The sequence below is a fragment of the Phyllobates terribilis genome, unplaced genomic scaffold (genome assembly GCF_046119375.1).
Source record: "Phyllobates terribilis strain yellow unplaced genomic scaffold, ASM4611937v1 Scaffold_5__5_contigs__length_657084704, whole genome shotgun sequence".
Taxonomy (NCBI): Eukaryota; Metazoa; Chordata; class Amphibia; order Anura; family Dendrobatidae; genus Phyllobates; species Phyllobates terribilis.
The window spans coordinates 97,806,446-97,822,260 of NW_027362765.1; the positions used below are offsets into that span (position 1 = coordinate 97,806,446).

General features: G+C 42.9%; 1 protein-coding gene across 3 annotated transcripts in view; it reads right to left on the bottom strand.

Moving 5' to 3' along the window:
• Positions 1–15,815, bottom strand: part of RPTOR (regulatory associated protein of MTOR complex 1) — a 274,050-nt gene that overhangs the window by 84,372 nt on the left and 173,863 nt on the right. For all 3 annotated transcript variants that reach the window (XM_073682602.1, XM_073682601.1, XM_073682600.1), the window contains 2 exons: positions 12,793–12,939; positions 2,281–2,456 (listed from right to left, as the gene is read on the bottom strand). In XM_073682602.1, the coding sequence (XP_073538703.1) occupies positions 2,281–2,456; positions 12,793–12,939 (323 nt within the window). The remainder of the gene's footprint in view (positions 1–2,280; positions 2,457–12,792; positions 12,940–15,815) is intronic.

Genomic DNA, 15,815 nt, shown 5'->3' on the forward strand with positions numbered 1-15,815 from the left:
GTAGTCAACACTTGTCAATGGGGAGCGTACAAAGAGACTGTTATTCGTGATGACCGTGCTGGTGAAGGAAAATAAGAGTGCGAACATTTCCCATTGGCAATTTATTCATACATTTCCCAGATGAGTAACAGAGGAATTGTACAACTTGGAAAAGGTGGGAAATACAAATATTAGTTAACTACAGCCTAAATATGGATAGGGTCTTCTTCCCTACTATAAACCACTATACTACATTATTCCAGTGTACACTGTTTGTCCAAAGATTGCCACTAATCTGTGAATATATGAAAGTATAAGCGCCAGCGCAGCTGATCGAGCAATCCGCGAAGAGTGGGTCTGTCTTTTGGCACCACATAATATGTTATCACCAGAGGATACTTAAAGGAGAACTTTCACTATATTTTTTAAATTAAACTGATTGTCTTCCCTAATTGCTGCTGATCCTCTGATTCGGGAACAGTTTTTATTTTTCTTCTGTGCCTCTCTGTTCCAAAATTATGCCCCCTTGTAATAAAGAAGCAAATTTTGCCTCCAAGCAACTAGAACTTCTCTGTGGGTGTTTCTCCACTGATGCTGGCCAATCAAAACACGGCAACGCCCACATATAAGTTCTGTAGTATAATCCCAGATGCTTGCAGGCAAAATTTGATTCTTTCTTACAAGGTGGCATAACTCTGGAACAGAAGAACACAGAAGAAAAAGAAAAAGCGTTCCAGAATCAGAGGAGCAGTGCCAATTGGAGGAGGTACTGAGTTTAAATAAAAAAAACACAGTGGAAGTTCCCCTTTAAGTGTCCTCTTTTAATACAATAATGGGTGCTGCCAAAAGACAGACCCACTGCTAGTGGATTCCTTGATCAGCTGCACCGGCGCTTATGCTTTCACTTGTGTGATGGCACAATTTCCAGCCTACGAAAGGTTAATGTGATAGACAGCAGGTATTAATATTATCCGCTGGCAATATATAATGGTCCAAGGCTGTGATCTTACTAAATCTATATGAGAATTTCTAGGAAAACATCCTGATCCCTTATACCCCGTGGATCCTTCTACGGCTCAGCTGGGAAATGCTTGGCACTGTTAATACGAGTTTGTTCCTCTTTATTCCTTCAAGGCCGTGAAGGCTGAGAACCCCGTGTGTTAGTGCCGCCTCAGGATATATTAAGAGCCTGCAGCTGGAAACATAAAAGCGCTTCCCTCCACATTGTGCAGAAGCCGATGTATAATATAAATGAGCCTGCGTGATATGGAAAACCATGGAGGACCGCAGATCCTCGGAGCAGGCAGCGCGCGGCCGTTACTGAGCACGGATGACGTGCTGCAGACTATTGATCACTGTCAGACGCGAGCGCTTCCACTGCAGCTGTTCATTATAATGCAAATTAACAGATAACACAAATGAATTATCATCCAATCTATAGTACAAAGTTCAGTGTCATCCACTGGGCCCGAAAGGCCAGCAACCCGCAAAATGACCAAGGAGATGATCAAGGCGGCCCGGTTGCGAGGGGATAATTAACCCAGAGCTCAGTCACCAGGAGTCACATCAACCTTCAAAACTTTGTGAAAATGTTGTGCCCTTCAGGATGATAAAGTTTTCAAAACTTTCAGAGGTAATCTAGCTGTTATTACATGTTATAAAGGGGTACTACCATCTCATAATGTCATGTTTTTAAAAGGATGAGACATAAAAAGGTTTGATGTATGCGTGCCCCAGCTTTGGGACTCTCCCCTATCTTTAGAAGAGGCCAATCTCCCACCACTGTCATTGAAGAGGTAGCAGAATTTTTTTCTAGCATGGGTACCTCTCCATTCCATACGAGGCTTGATAGGGACCCATCCTCGATATAGGTTGGGACCCAGAGGTGGGACATACATCATCTAGACACTTATGGCATACCCTATCCAAAATCAATTTTCATACATTAGTAAATGATGAGTTAAAAGGTCAGGGGGTTATCCATTCAGGAGCCTCATTTCTGGGCCAGAGCAGATATAAAGGGTGTCTTTCCCTCTGGAGGATTTGTACTGTCCTTCGTTACACAGGTTACCAAGGATTTATGTAATACTTTATTCCTCCTGTGGTGGCGCTGCAGGGAAACTGAACCCTTACTTTCAGGTTTCCGATTTGATTGGACTACATGGTGGACACTGACCTTAATGGACGAGCAGAGATATACTCTTTGTAGTGGATCACTTTCCTTCCAGATAGGGTTTTAAGGTAGTCGTAAATGTGCATCAGGGTTTTCTGCATTTTCTAAGAAAATATTGTTTTACTCACCATCGTAGTGCTATTTTGATTGGCGTAGTGAGGCAGGAGGTGAAGAGATCAGCGGGAAGGTCGGGGTTCATGGGTAACAACTCATCGGCATCGCAGGCAGCCAACTGGATGCAATTCTTCATGGAAGGCGGCAGAGGCATCTGTGCCAAGGGGTGACTGGGATTAATGGCAGCGACCTGTAATTAAATCATCCAATTAGTGTTCACTAATAACTCTATGGAGCACTAGTATTCATCAGAGGTCGGGCAAGCATGTTAGGCCTTAAAGAGTAACTGTAGTTTCAATTTTGTAAAAATCACGTACAAGTGGAAATCAGCAACTTGCAAAATACCTCATCAGACTTATCTGGTTCTTTCTCCTCATGGACTGATCATTTATTCACAATTCGTGGGTAAATTCTGAATTCAGTGGAGACAGATATCCCCATTACCGAGATAAGAGATGACAGTTGGTGCTTATAAGACTCTATGAAGGGGGAGGAGCTAGAGACTGACCCAGAAATTCCACTGCAAGTTCTAGTGAACTTTAAGAGCACCAACTGTCATCTATCACAGTAAAGGGATTCACCGAAGATAGAATTTACCTGGGAATTGAGAATTTTGAGAATAAAAGATCAGACCAGGAGGAGAAAGAAGCAGATTTCTCTGATCATAATTTTTACTATATTATAAGAATTTCTTATCTTCACGTGAACTATTGGTTTCTTTATATATTATTTTTTACATTATAATAATATATATATATATATATATATATATATATATATATATATATATATATATATATATATATATATAATGACGGTAACCCTTTAAAGATGCACGAGTTCCAGTGGCCAAAGCTGAATTTCCAGACAAAAACAGTGATATCACAATGAAAAATTACTGCATGTGTGATTATGATCACTGCATCTATCCAATCCTCCTTCACATGAGTTAAAGTTCAACCAATAAATTACCTGGACCCCCAATTATCGAGCGGTTCCCCAATTATCCGGACACAACAGGGCCCTTGAGCGAGGCTCTCCTTATTAATTTCTTTTGTACTTTTTAGAGAAGGCGATGACCTATTTGTTGTCTGCAAAGAGGGTACCTTCTAAGAGATGTGTCAAAGCTAACTAGTACCCCATACTGTGATGACAAGGAGCTGCGGAGATCAGCGATTCTTTGCAGTGGTGATGTGAGATGTCGATGTGACATGATCATGAAAAAATAAGCTTGAAGGAATGGCAGAGAACCGTTGCTGGACCTGGGAAGGGTAAGTACCATCTGGTTTTGTTGTTTTACAAAGTGGAAAACCCCTTTAATATTAAAATCTTTACTCCTACAAAATACTTATCAAGAACCCATGGAATTACCTCTTATGTTAAACTATACATATTGCAGAAAGAAATGGAATTGAAAACTTTAAAAAAAAAAAAAAAGGATTATACAGCCATTTTGACATGGATTTTCACAGTAATTACACCAGCCTCCTCAGGTCTTAGATCTATTTAACAATTTTTGTATTTTGAAATCTGGTGACAGATCGGCTTTAAGAAATATAGGAATAAATGATACTTTGTGAATAGGATTGATTAGTATCTGTTATATTGATCATGACTGCTGTTAAGTCAGAAGCCATGATGCCAGTGATACCGGAGCCTGAGCATGAAACAGTACGGGTCTAGTAAGTCTGGTCTATAACGCGGAAAGACTGGAGAACTCCGCAATGAAAAATGAAAACTTAGCGATCCTCTCCATCAACCATGAGATCAGCACTTAGCTCTCCCTGACTGTGTCATAGAGGTGACTTGCATTTGTGGCCATTGAAACATTCCAATTGGACACTTCAGAGCCCCGTTCTTGAGATTGCAGGGACCCCCCTGCGTTCAGGACCTTTTGCCCCATCATGTGTATAAGAAATAACTTGCTAAATTGAAAATCACTCTTTAATCTACATGTTTGCAAAGTTTTAAAACTTTTTATGTGACTAGGATTCTCAGCCACAAACTGTATCTCCTCTACTCCAAATTTGGTCACATTGGTGGAACCACTGGGTCTTCTTGCAACCTAAATAAAGAACCCACGAGTTTGGTCAATACGAGTAGTAAGGAGGGCGAAATGATATGAAGAAGGTGTACGTTGTGGGGTACTAAGTTATATATACGAAGAAGTTTTTGAAACGCCTTGTTAATCTTTTTCTTGACTTGCCAAAATTCTTGGACACAGAAATAAGTCTAATCAGATGTGTTCCAGGACGCCAGAAGGATTTGAGTAGTAACATGAATGTTTTCATAGCTGAATCTGCCAGTGAGTGGTAAGAATCAGTAGGACGTATGTTCCGCTACCGATTCTCAACTACGCACGCTCCGCCACCGGTTCCCAACTAAGTCTCACTTTCAAGTACATGCTTGATGGATCCATTAGTACTGGATTTATTAGATCTGTCATGGCTCCGGTAAATCGAAAGCCATGATGCTAGTGTGGGCAGATTCAAAAGTGGGGCGGGGGAGTGTGTTCAATCCATTAAGTGGAAGCTCTACAAAATTTGGCAATGTGAAATAGGAATGAATCCAGGGGTTTTTAAAATTGGTTTTTATGTGAATTGGGTTCCTCCTCCGTTCTTGAACCACAGAGTATGTCTTTTTTGCAACCAAAACAAAAAACAAACAAACATCTGTTTAGTCAATAATACGAGTATTAAGGAGGACGAGTTGCTATGAAGAAGGTGCAGGTTGTAAGGGGAACGGACTTTGGACATACAGAGGTGTTTTTTTTAAACCTTTCGCAAATTTCTTTCTTGATTTACCAACATTCTTGGAAGCAAAAATAAGCCCATCAGAAGTATCCCTACTCTTGCTCCACGATGCCAGCAGTTGGAGGAGGATTTGGGTGGCTGTTTCGCTGTTTCCACCTGCCATAGAGGGGTATGAATTGGCAGTCACCGGTTGCAAACAATCACTTTGAAACACACTTTTTGGGGCAATAGATGGGGATCAGGTTCTCCAACTCCAGCAATCCGAACAGTTGAACCCCCAAGGCCATGTTTATAAGCTCAGGGTTTGAAGTGCAATTTCCACACAAATCCACAGCAGTTTAAACTACAATACAGGAGAATTAAAAAAAAAAAACATAAAAAAACCATCAAATAGGATATACCATTCCACAATTCATTGCACTAGGAACATTGGGTTTACAGGGTGGCAAGAGATGAGATTGAGATGATGAGCTATTTTTTTTCTATAAAAGTGTATTAAAAAAATCAGGATGCCCCGCTAGGTCAAAAATAGGAAGAGCATTAAATGAGAAATATCTATTTATCACCTCTGGTGCCATGTGCCCCCAGACACCAATATGTGGAGGGATATTAGTACACCGAGACATTATCGGTTTCTCTCGGAGCCGAGTCAACTTCCCAGCTCTGTACATTTCATTCAGCCTGTCACCCTTCACAGAGTGGCAATAACACACCATGAGTGGGGGGTCCTGTGGGAGCGCGAGGAGAAACGAGGCAATCCAGCCGAGAGCAATGGAACATATTAATAGGTCAGGATGATGGGGAAAAGAAGGGCGAAGAAGAGCACAGGAGAAAGGTGGAAGGCTTACACACAGCAAAGGGTTATGTGAATTTTACTTATAAATCTAGCTAAGAAACGACTATGTGGGGAAGATGTGGCTAAGACAAAAAGAGTCGGCTGAAGAATGCATCTACCTCATAACATAGGTGGAGAAGGTGTGTACAGACAGCATCTCTCCAGAGTTTGATATGAAGCCAAGGGGGCGCGACGCTAGGAGACAAGGGGGAGTTACGCTAGGAGACAAGGGGGAGCGACGCCAGGAGACAAGGGGGAGCGACGCCAGGAGACAAGGGGGAGCGACGCCAGGAGACAAGGGGGAGCGACGCCAGGAGACAAGGGGGAGCGACGCCAGGAGACAAGGGGGAGCGACGCCAGGAGACAAGGGGGAGCGACGCCAGGAGACAAGGGGAAGCGACGCCAGGAGACAAGGGGAAGCGACGCCAGGAGACAAGGGGAAGCGACGCCAGGAGACAAGGGGAAGCGACGCCAGGAGACAAGGGGAAGCGACGCCAGGAGACAAGGGGGAGCGACGCCAGGAGACAAGGGGGAGCGACGCCAGGAGACAAGGGGGAGCGACGCCAGGAGACAAGGGGGAGCGACGCTAGGAGACAAGGGGGAGCGACGCCAGGAGACAAGGGGGAGCGACGCTAGGAGACAAGGGGGAGCGACGCTAGGAGACAAGGGGGAGCGACGCTAGGAGAAAAAGGGGAGCGACGCTAGGAGACAAGGTGAAGCAACGCTAGAAGACTAGGGGGAGCAAAGCGAGGAGACAAGGAGTATGGTGCTAGGGACCAAGGCGCTAGGACTCAAGTGGGTGCGGAACTAGCGGACAAGGGGGTGCAGCTGTAGGGGGCACAGAGCTAGGGGTCAAAGTGGAGGTTAAAGGAGAATGGTGTAGAAGGTGAAAGGAGTATGGCATGAAAACCACAATTTTTTCGCTCACTGAGGACACCAGCTCCAAGCCTCTCCCTGATCTGATATACAATGCTTATACACTTCTAGGCACCAATGTACAGTCAGATTTTTTGAGGATATCCTACTGTCCTCAGACTGCCAATCACTAATGCTGTGATTTCGAAGATGGTGCAGATGATGTCTAACTGGCAAACTGCAACCAACACTGGGCTTACATGTCTGAGTGCAAAGATGAATACATCACAGACACAATGACAAGCAAATGGATAATGCCATGTAAGGTCAACATTTGATCTATAATCCCCCAGTATCCTCCCTCAATCTAACAGAGGACTGGGTTTATCTTGGAAAGTGCAATTTATCATGAGTATTGTACGATCTTTTGCAAAGAAATTCCTTTCACAGTGCAGTGACGTGCAGAGGAAGGCTTGCAACCTCAGAGTAGAGGGACAGCAGAACATGTCATATTAGTGTGCAGTATCCCAAGTGGCTTCTCCTCTGCGTCAGTGCACTTTAATGAAAGCCGTCATGGAGAGCACTGCGCTTGATATAAATCCGCAAGACACCAAGCAACTTTGACATAAGCTAAGTATACCTTCATTTATAATTAGGGAGAGGGACTTATAGGTTCACTAATAAAGCAATCTTTCCACCCACAAGCAAAAGCGCTAAAATACTGAAGACATCTAGAGAAAGAAAATGAATACAACTAAAGTGGACAACCAAGGGAAAGCAAAACTGAAGAGTGTTGCATTATTATGTTCACTCCATTTGTCAAAAATCCAAAGATGTTGGGTCATAATCAACCTCCCCTGAAAAAATTCCACATATGTCCATCTATAATTCCATAGTTGAAGCATTTTGGATCTGAAGAGGCGAAATTTGCCTTAATGTAGGACACACAATGGAGCAGGTCAGCTAGAACTTCCTTTGTACTTCACAAAGAACAGTATATGGGCAATTTATTGATGACAGTAGGCTGTTAGCCATAGACCACCTCAATCATGGATCTTCAGAAAACCCCTCACTGGTGTTTCGGTCCACCATTAATTATCAGATACTGATGGGCGCATAGGCCATAATGTAAATTATCATAAATGTTGATGACCAAAGTGGGCAACCAAGGGAATCCAAAGATGAACATTTTTCAAAAGTTCAACAATATTCGGTCACCCTCACCTTAAAAGATTCCATTCGTCTTTTAAACCTTCTGGATTAGAAGAAGAGCGATTTTTGCCTTGATGTAGGACACACAATAGAGCTGATCAGCTAGAACTTTCTTCGTATTTCATGAAGAAATGTATATATGATGATGTGGAAGGCTGTTAGCCATAGACCACCTCGATCATGGATCTTCTAAAAAGCCCTCACTGATGTTTTGGTCCACCATTAATTATCAGATACTGATGGGAGCGTAGGCCATAGAATAATTTATCATAAATGTTGATGACCAAAGTGGGCAACCAAGGGAATCCAAAGATGAACATTTTTCAAAAGTTCAACAATATTCGGTCACCCTCACCTTAAAAGATTCCATTCGTCTTTTAAACCTTCTGGATTAGAAGAAGAGCGATTTTTGCCTTGATGTAGGACACACAATAGAGCTGATCAGCTAGAACTTTCTTCGTATTTCATGAAGAAATGTATATATGATGATGTGGAAGGCTGTTAGCCATAGACCACCTCGATCATGGATCTTCTAAAAAGCCCTCACTGATGTTTTGGTCCACCATTAATTATCAGATACTGATGGGAGCGTAGGCCATAGAATAATTTATCATAAATGTTGATGACCAAAGTGGACAACCAAGGGAAGACAAAGATGAACATTTTTCAAGAGTTCAACAATATTCGGTCACCCCCACCTCAAAAGATTCTATTTGTCTTTGAAACCTTTTGGATTCGAAGAAGAATGATTTGCCGTGATGTAGGACACACAATAGAGCTGATCAGCCAGAACTTTCTTCGTACTTCAAAGATGAACATTTTTCAAAAGTTCACAAATGTTCGGTCACCATCCTTCAAAAAATTCCATTAGTATCAGTCTGTATTCCAAGATTCAAACCTTTTGGATTTCAAGAAGAGCAATTTGCCTTGAAGGAGCACAGATGATGGATCTGGCCAGCTGGATATGTCAAAGAGAGCATTATTTAGCCTCCTTCTTGATGGCAACTGGGTGCTAATCAGAAGCCTTCTGGATGATAGATCTTCAAAAAATCCCTCACTGGTATTCCAATCCACTATTAATTAAGAGACATTGATGAAAGTGTAGCCCATAGTATAATTTGTTGAAGGTGGCCCTTGCAACTATTGTTTGTACAATTGGCAGAACCTACAATTTGGAAAATGCAGTCAATATCACGGTGAAGGACTCATCATTGGTCAATGTCTTTCATAAGTTTTTTTTATTGTTTTTGTTTCAATTAACTAGAACATAACTTTGCCCATTTTTTTCCCTTTACTTTCATCCACATTCCAATAACTCAAGTGTTTGAATCAACACCAAGTGTGGACGTCGCAAAGTGGATTTCCAAGAATAATGTTCTGCTGGTCATTGACTATTCGAAAAGAAAACGGAGAATATGGATTCATCTGTCGCTGCTGCTGTTTTTTTCTTTTTTGCATAAATATATCCTAATGAACATTCCTCTGCGAAGCAATCCATCATCGTATTATGTGTACACAGCTCAAAGGCAAAACGGTAAATCATCAAACGCAAAAAAGCAGAGTGCAATAAGTGGAAAAATAACGAAGAAACAAGCTCCAAAGCACACTAGGGGAAAGGACTTCAAGGTATTAGCCCTGAGGGCTGTGGTTGGCTGTTGCAAGACTATAACTTCTAGCACGCCCTGATTGTCCGCCCTGCTAAAAAGCATCAGGCAAAAATGAGAAAAATAGTCACCCAAAGGTAATAGACTTTATAGTCAATGCCCCTAGGGCCATGATCCCCAATTTGTGGCTTACCACCTGTTGCAGAACTACAATTATGAGTATGCCCTGACAACCATAGTTTGGCAACTTCATTGAGACCCACAGACTGCAGATCACTGCCATAGGGTTATACATCACTCAAGGGAGTCCTGGAAATATTGGGGCCACAAGGACTAAGCAGGTCAGCCCCCATCTGGCTGCGGCACTCTCTGCCATAGGGTTATACATCACTCAAGGGAGTCCTGGAAATATTGGGGCCACAAGGACTAAGCAGGTCAGCCCCCATCTGGCTGTGGCACTCCCGCCTCTTCCGTTGGATTCCTTAAGCTTCCACACCAGGAATATGTTGATTTTTTTTTCCCCTTGACCTTATTAATATCTTCTTTCGAAATTAGATGTTTGTTTTGAAAGTGAGCAAGATTACAATCATTTGGATGCTTTGGGTGCCAATTATAGCCGAGCATAGCACTGAATGCAATTTAGGTCTTTGGAAATGCTGCTCTTAGCAGCTGAGAAATAAATGAGCTGTCCTCTAAAGTCTCAGAGCTCATAATTAGAAAGCGCCCGGCAAAACGCTCGCTATTCCATGCATATTTATGGGAAGATTCCAGCGTGATGCAATAGGAGGGGAGGGAGCATGGAATATGGATGCATGAGAAATGGGCCGAGTCGTTGCACAGATGTACCGGGGTATATGCGCTGAACTGAGACGAGAAAGAAACGGAGAAAGGAGCTTGAAGGGCTTGTCTACGATTAGAAAAACATGGCTGCTTTCCTCTAAGAACAGCGCCATGCCTGTCCACAGGTTGCGTGTGGTATTACTGCTCAGCTCCATTCACTTCAATGGTGTAGAGCTGCAAAAGTAGATACAACCCATGTACAGGGTGTGGCGCTAAAAGAAAGCAGACATTTATTTTTCTCATCATGTATAAAATTTAAAGGGTTACGTAACTGGTGTCACCCCTAAGTGCTTGATTGCCACTATGATCACCTGCGAAATGTGAAGCACGCGCCGATCCTACTTTATCTTCTGTAGGCATAGGATGAATTGTGCATCCGCCATCCAGAGAAGGCTGCAAGAGAGGAGGCACGATCCACAAAAAAGTACTGCAAATTCACCGGGCACAAATGGTGCATATGAAACAGGTCAAGGGGCATATCAATGATATAGTGAGGATTGTATAGCCACCCTCTACAGCAGGGCTGTGGAGTCGGAGTCCATTTTGGTGGAGCCGGAGTTGCAGTCGGTATAAAATGGACCGACTCCGACTCCTAAAATATATAATAAATTGGGTACAGTAGTTCAATGCAGTTTGTGGGGAATATTTTTTCGTAAGAATTTGGGAAAGTTATGAAATGTCCTATAAATGTCTGTCCTATTCCTGATCTAAGGGTCTAGACTTTTAGCTGAGATGAATCTGTGCTATAGTAAATTTATCACTTAAACATGAGCCATGTATGAGGGAGTCGGTGTCGGTATCATGGAAATTGAGGAGTCGGAGGTTTGGCTTACCGACTCCACAGCCCTGCTCTGAGAAATAATATGCTCAGTCAGTCGAGCTGGATAGATAGTGCTAAAAATTGAGGTGTCATCGCCACTGCATCATGGGAACGCAGCCTTGAAATCTTGCGCGTGCGCAGTTTGTGCCTGGTGTATGTGCAGTACTCGCTTGTGGTATACACATGTTCAGTGAACCAAGAACAGGCTGCAAGAGACGAGGCACAATCCTCCAGAGAGTACTGTGCATTCATCAGGCGTGAATGTGACATGCACAAGATTTTAAAGGGGTTGTCTGGCCATAGGGTACAAGTCTGCAGTCACTCTGTGTGACTGCAGACTTGTGAATCGTCACATTGCGCGCAATGCACACTCTGAGGATTCTCAAGTGCCAGGACCAGGCGCTTAGGGACCGTGACCACAAGTATGTGATTAGCACAGAAGAGTGCAGCTCAATGAAAGAAGTGAATTGATCAAGGCCGGACACATCTAGTTCAGAATGTGGACGGAAGCATGCAAATCGAATACTTGCGCCCGCTCCCGGCACCATAAAATGCTTACAGCGCGCAATACACAGAGTGGCTGCAGACTTGTAGTTTAAGGACAGACATCCCCTTTAAAGGGGAATACCCATGATGCTAACTCAGTGACCTCTAATTCTAAGGCTATATTCTCAGGCAGCGTTTGGCTGTAGAAAAGAAACTGCATTTTACAGTAGCAGCTATGAGATTTCAGAAATCTCATGCACACACTTGATTTTTTTTCTTGACTGAATTTGAGCATTTTTTTGTAATTGTGGAGTATCAATCCTTTCAGCACTTTTGCAGCGCTTTTTTCCCATAAAAAGCAACTGGAAAAATCGCAGCAATCAGTTTTTGCTGTATTTTTGGTGAATAAGACCAACTTCATTAAACATGTACAATAGGCAAAAATGCAGCTAAAAAAAACACTGCGAAAACGTTGCATTTTTACAGCCCAGAGAGCAGATTATGGCTGCTGAAAAAAACGCTGTTTGTGAACATCGCCTAACACTTTCAATCCGGCTGAGCTGAATGTGCTCATTAATTCTACAGAGGGCGGCTGGACAATCACCGATGGTCCGAAACACAAGCCTGCCAAATCCCATCAGAAAATCAGTATCTGAAGCAGAATAAGAAATCTATCTCGATGTTCCCATTAAAAGTACATTTTTTACTTTACACCTGATCCATCGGTCACATACTAAAATACATTATAGTATGGATTTTGGTTGCAGACTGGTGACCCGACATGTCCCCCTTTATGATATGCGCCAGCTAGAAGGCCGCGTGGATAATTATGTAATTGGTAGTATTCCCACTGGCGGTGCGGTGGAGGATTTGTGGTTTCCTGATTGGATTTACAAAGCAATATATAGAGTTAAATTGCTTGTGTACAACATCTGCTAGAAAAATTCTCAATGGGAGCGTGCGAGGTCTTTATAAAAGCGTGGTTATTAGGACTCGCTGGAGACACCAGCTGTGTATTATAACAAGTAGTAATGCAGGAGCCAGGGGGCGAGGACGGAGGACGGAGGGGCTGCCATATCTGTGTCCTGAGCGTATACGGTCGGGATCGCTTTCGTTCTTACCTCTAACTCCTGTTCCCTCTGCAGAGCAAATTGCTTGAAGGACTTGACGATGAGTCCGGCATTGGAGCAGTCGTATACAAATATGGAGGGGCTCCCCATCCAGGTCTGCAGGTCATAGATTGAGAGTGGGATGTACTGTGTATAATTCTGGGGAGACAAAAAAAAAAGGCTTTTATTATAAAATGATTATATGTGCTCCATGATTTAAAAGAATAAAACAGGCATTTTTTTTCTCTTCCCCAAAAATAGCGCCACCTTTAAAGGAATGGTCTCCTTTGATCATTGCTTTGCCATATGCCCTCCGAATGATGGAAGAAGTCCAGGATTCTAGCGTGTACTGCTGCCATGTAATACCTTCTACAATCCGGAAGGCTAAGGCCCCCCTTTTGTTTGTGTCTGATCAGAACATCTCCCCGAATGCGTGGACGCCCACTTGCCCAGATAAATCTGCAAAAGCTACTGCGCAGTCTTTTCCAAAAATTTGAGGGAATTACCACGGGAATGGTTTGGAAGAGGTATAAGAGTTTAGGTAGGACGTTCATTTTTAGTATATTTATTCTGCCGAACCAGGAAAAATCCTTCACCATCCAAGAAGTAAGATCTCTATGGAGTTGTTCAATAAAGGGCCCAAAATTAAGATAAAATAGACGGGAGAGGTCTCTATGAATACGAATTCCTAAGTATTTGATACCCTGTGAGGGCCAGGCAAAGGGAAAGTTGGACTGGATGGAATCCTGTATGGATTTGGGGAGGGAAACACCGAGGGCCTCAGACTTCGCTGTATTGATTTTAAAATTTGACCATGTAACAAAGTGATCTATTTCAGCCATAACAGCATGGATGGATATATGTGGTTGAGTGATATATAGCAGGACATCATCAGCAAATGCAGAGCACTTGTACTCTGTGCCTCCCACCCCAATCCCCCTAATATTGGGATTATCGCGGATTGATGAGAGCAGGTGCTCCATCACTAGGATGTATAACAGAGGGAACAGAGGACATCCCTGTCTTGTCCCATTGGTTATTATGAAAGGTGATGATAATGTTCCATTTATCTTCAGCCTAGCTGACGGATTGCGATACAGGGCCATGATTTTGGCTATAAAAGGGTCCCCTACCCCAAGCTTTTTAAGAGAGTAATATATGGCGAGCCAGGAGACTCTATCGAATGCTTTCTCAGCATCCAAAGAGAGTATCAGTAGAGGGATACCTCTTGATTGGGCATGATGAATAATGTCAATTGTCTTTAAAGTGTTGTCCCGAGCTTCCCGCCCAGGGAGGAATCCCACCTGATCCAAGTGTATGTGTGCGGTTAAGAAAGGTTGCAGCCTATTCGCCAATATTTTCGCGTAGATCTTCAGATCCACGTTCAGCAGAGAGATTGGTCTATAGCTAGAACATAAGTGTGGGTCCCCACCCTTTTTTGGGAGAACAGTGATATGTGCCTCTGTAGTTTGGGGAGGGAAGGGGTTTGTGCAGGATGCGTGATTAAATCCTCCCAGCAGGAGAGGTGAAAAGAGCGGAAGGAATGTTTCATAGAATTTGACTGTATATCCATCTGGGCCTGAACTTTTTCCACTCGCTAACGACTGGGTAGCTAACTGCAATTCGGACTCTGTTAAGGGTTCATCTAGAGATATGGCGGGAGACATTTTTAAAGGGTTCTGTGCTCGTGTTTCAGGCGTGTCAGTCCCAATCAAGGAAGTATTAACAGGGGATGTGTTGTTTGGTATACCATCGAGATTGTATAGTTGAGTATAATATTTATGGAATTCAGTTGTAATATCTTCCGCTTTGTTTAGCATTTGACCCGAGTTGTCTTTTATTTTTGGGATGTGATTTTGGGCTTGTTGGGATTTTAGAGCTCTCGCTAGCATGCGTCCACATTTATTGCTATATTCATAGAACTTACTGCTACAGACCTGGAGATAGCATCTATATCCCAAGTCTAATAGTTTTTTGGCTTCCTGTCTGGCTGCTAATAGGTCTCGGAGTGTTGCTGTGGAGAGGGCATGCAGATTGTTTTTTTTAAAAAACTAACTGCAGCCAGGGGACAGAGGTTTTCCAAAAGCAGAATACCTCTTTAATTAATTCACTTTGGTTCCTCTACTCCATAGGTCATTAGTAATAAGAACTACTGCTGCACATCATCAGGTTGTGCTGCGGAGGTTGCCAAAATGACATCACTAACTGCTCCGCAGCTATTGGCTAACACGGCTCTTCGTCCTTAGCATGCAGTCATCTCATAACACTGGAAAAAGCGAGAAAAAAAACCCCCTCTTCTCCAAGTTTGCTACATCCTTCCACATTTCTGGCAGAAAGCAGGGAGGAATTATTGGTAAGAGATCAAAGACTATTATAAAGGAGCAATTTCGCCGAAAGTGTCAGACAACTTAAAACAGGGCATGTACCTATTCGACTGTCCACAAAAATGCTACCTTGGGGTTCATCTCTTGCTCATGAAGACCCATAAAAAGGATCAGAGCTCCTCACCGTGACTAGCAGAGTGGACCTGGTGAAGATATATCCACGGAGAGCTTTCATAACATGATTTGGGTTGTTACATCATTGTAGCTGATAATCTGCGGAAAGTGCTTTTCTGACTCTGACAAATGACAGCCAATATAATCAAGGACAGGTAAAGGCTGGCGAACACAATCTGAGGAGGCTGTGGAAGCTGTCAATCAATAAGACACAATAAGTCGATATGAAGTCAGCGCATTACATATTATTTAATTAGTAAGCTTACATAGCAGAGAAGTGGAATAGTAGACACGGGTAAGAAAGAGAGCTTATCATATACGGCAGCTTCTAGGCTCCAATTATTCGTGTCGAGAAACCAATGGTGCATGTGTCACTATACTGATATGCTACTGATTAGTGAACCATATAGGCCAGTGGTCCCCGAAACCAAGAGCGGAATTCAAAACTAGTCCAGATGACAAATTATCAATGTGTTATGCACAAACAGCTGGAAAGCTGGGGTTCTCAGTTAGATTGATGGTAACGGGAGACTAAAG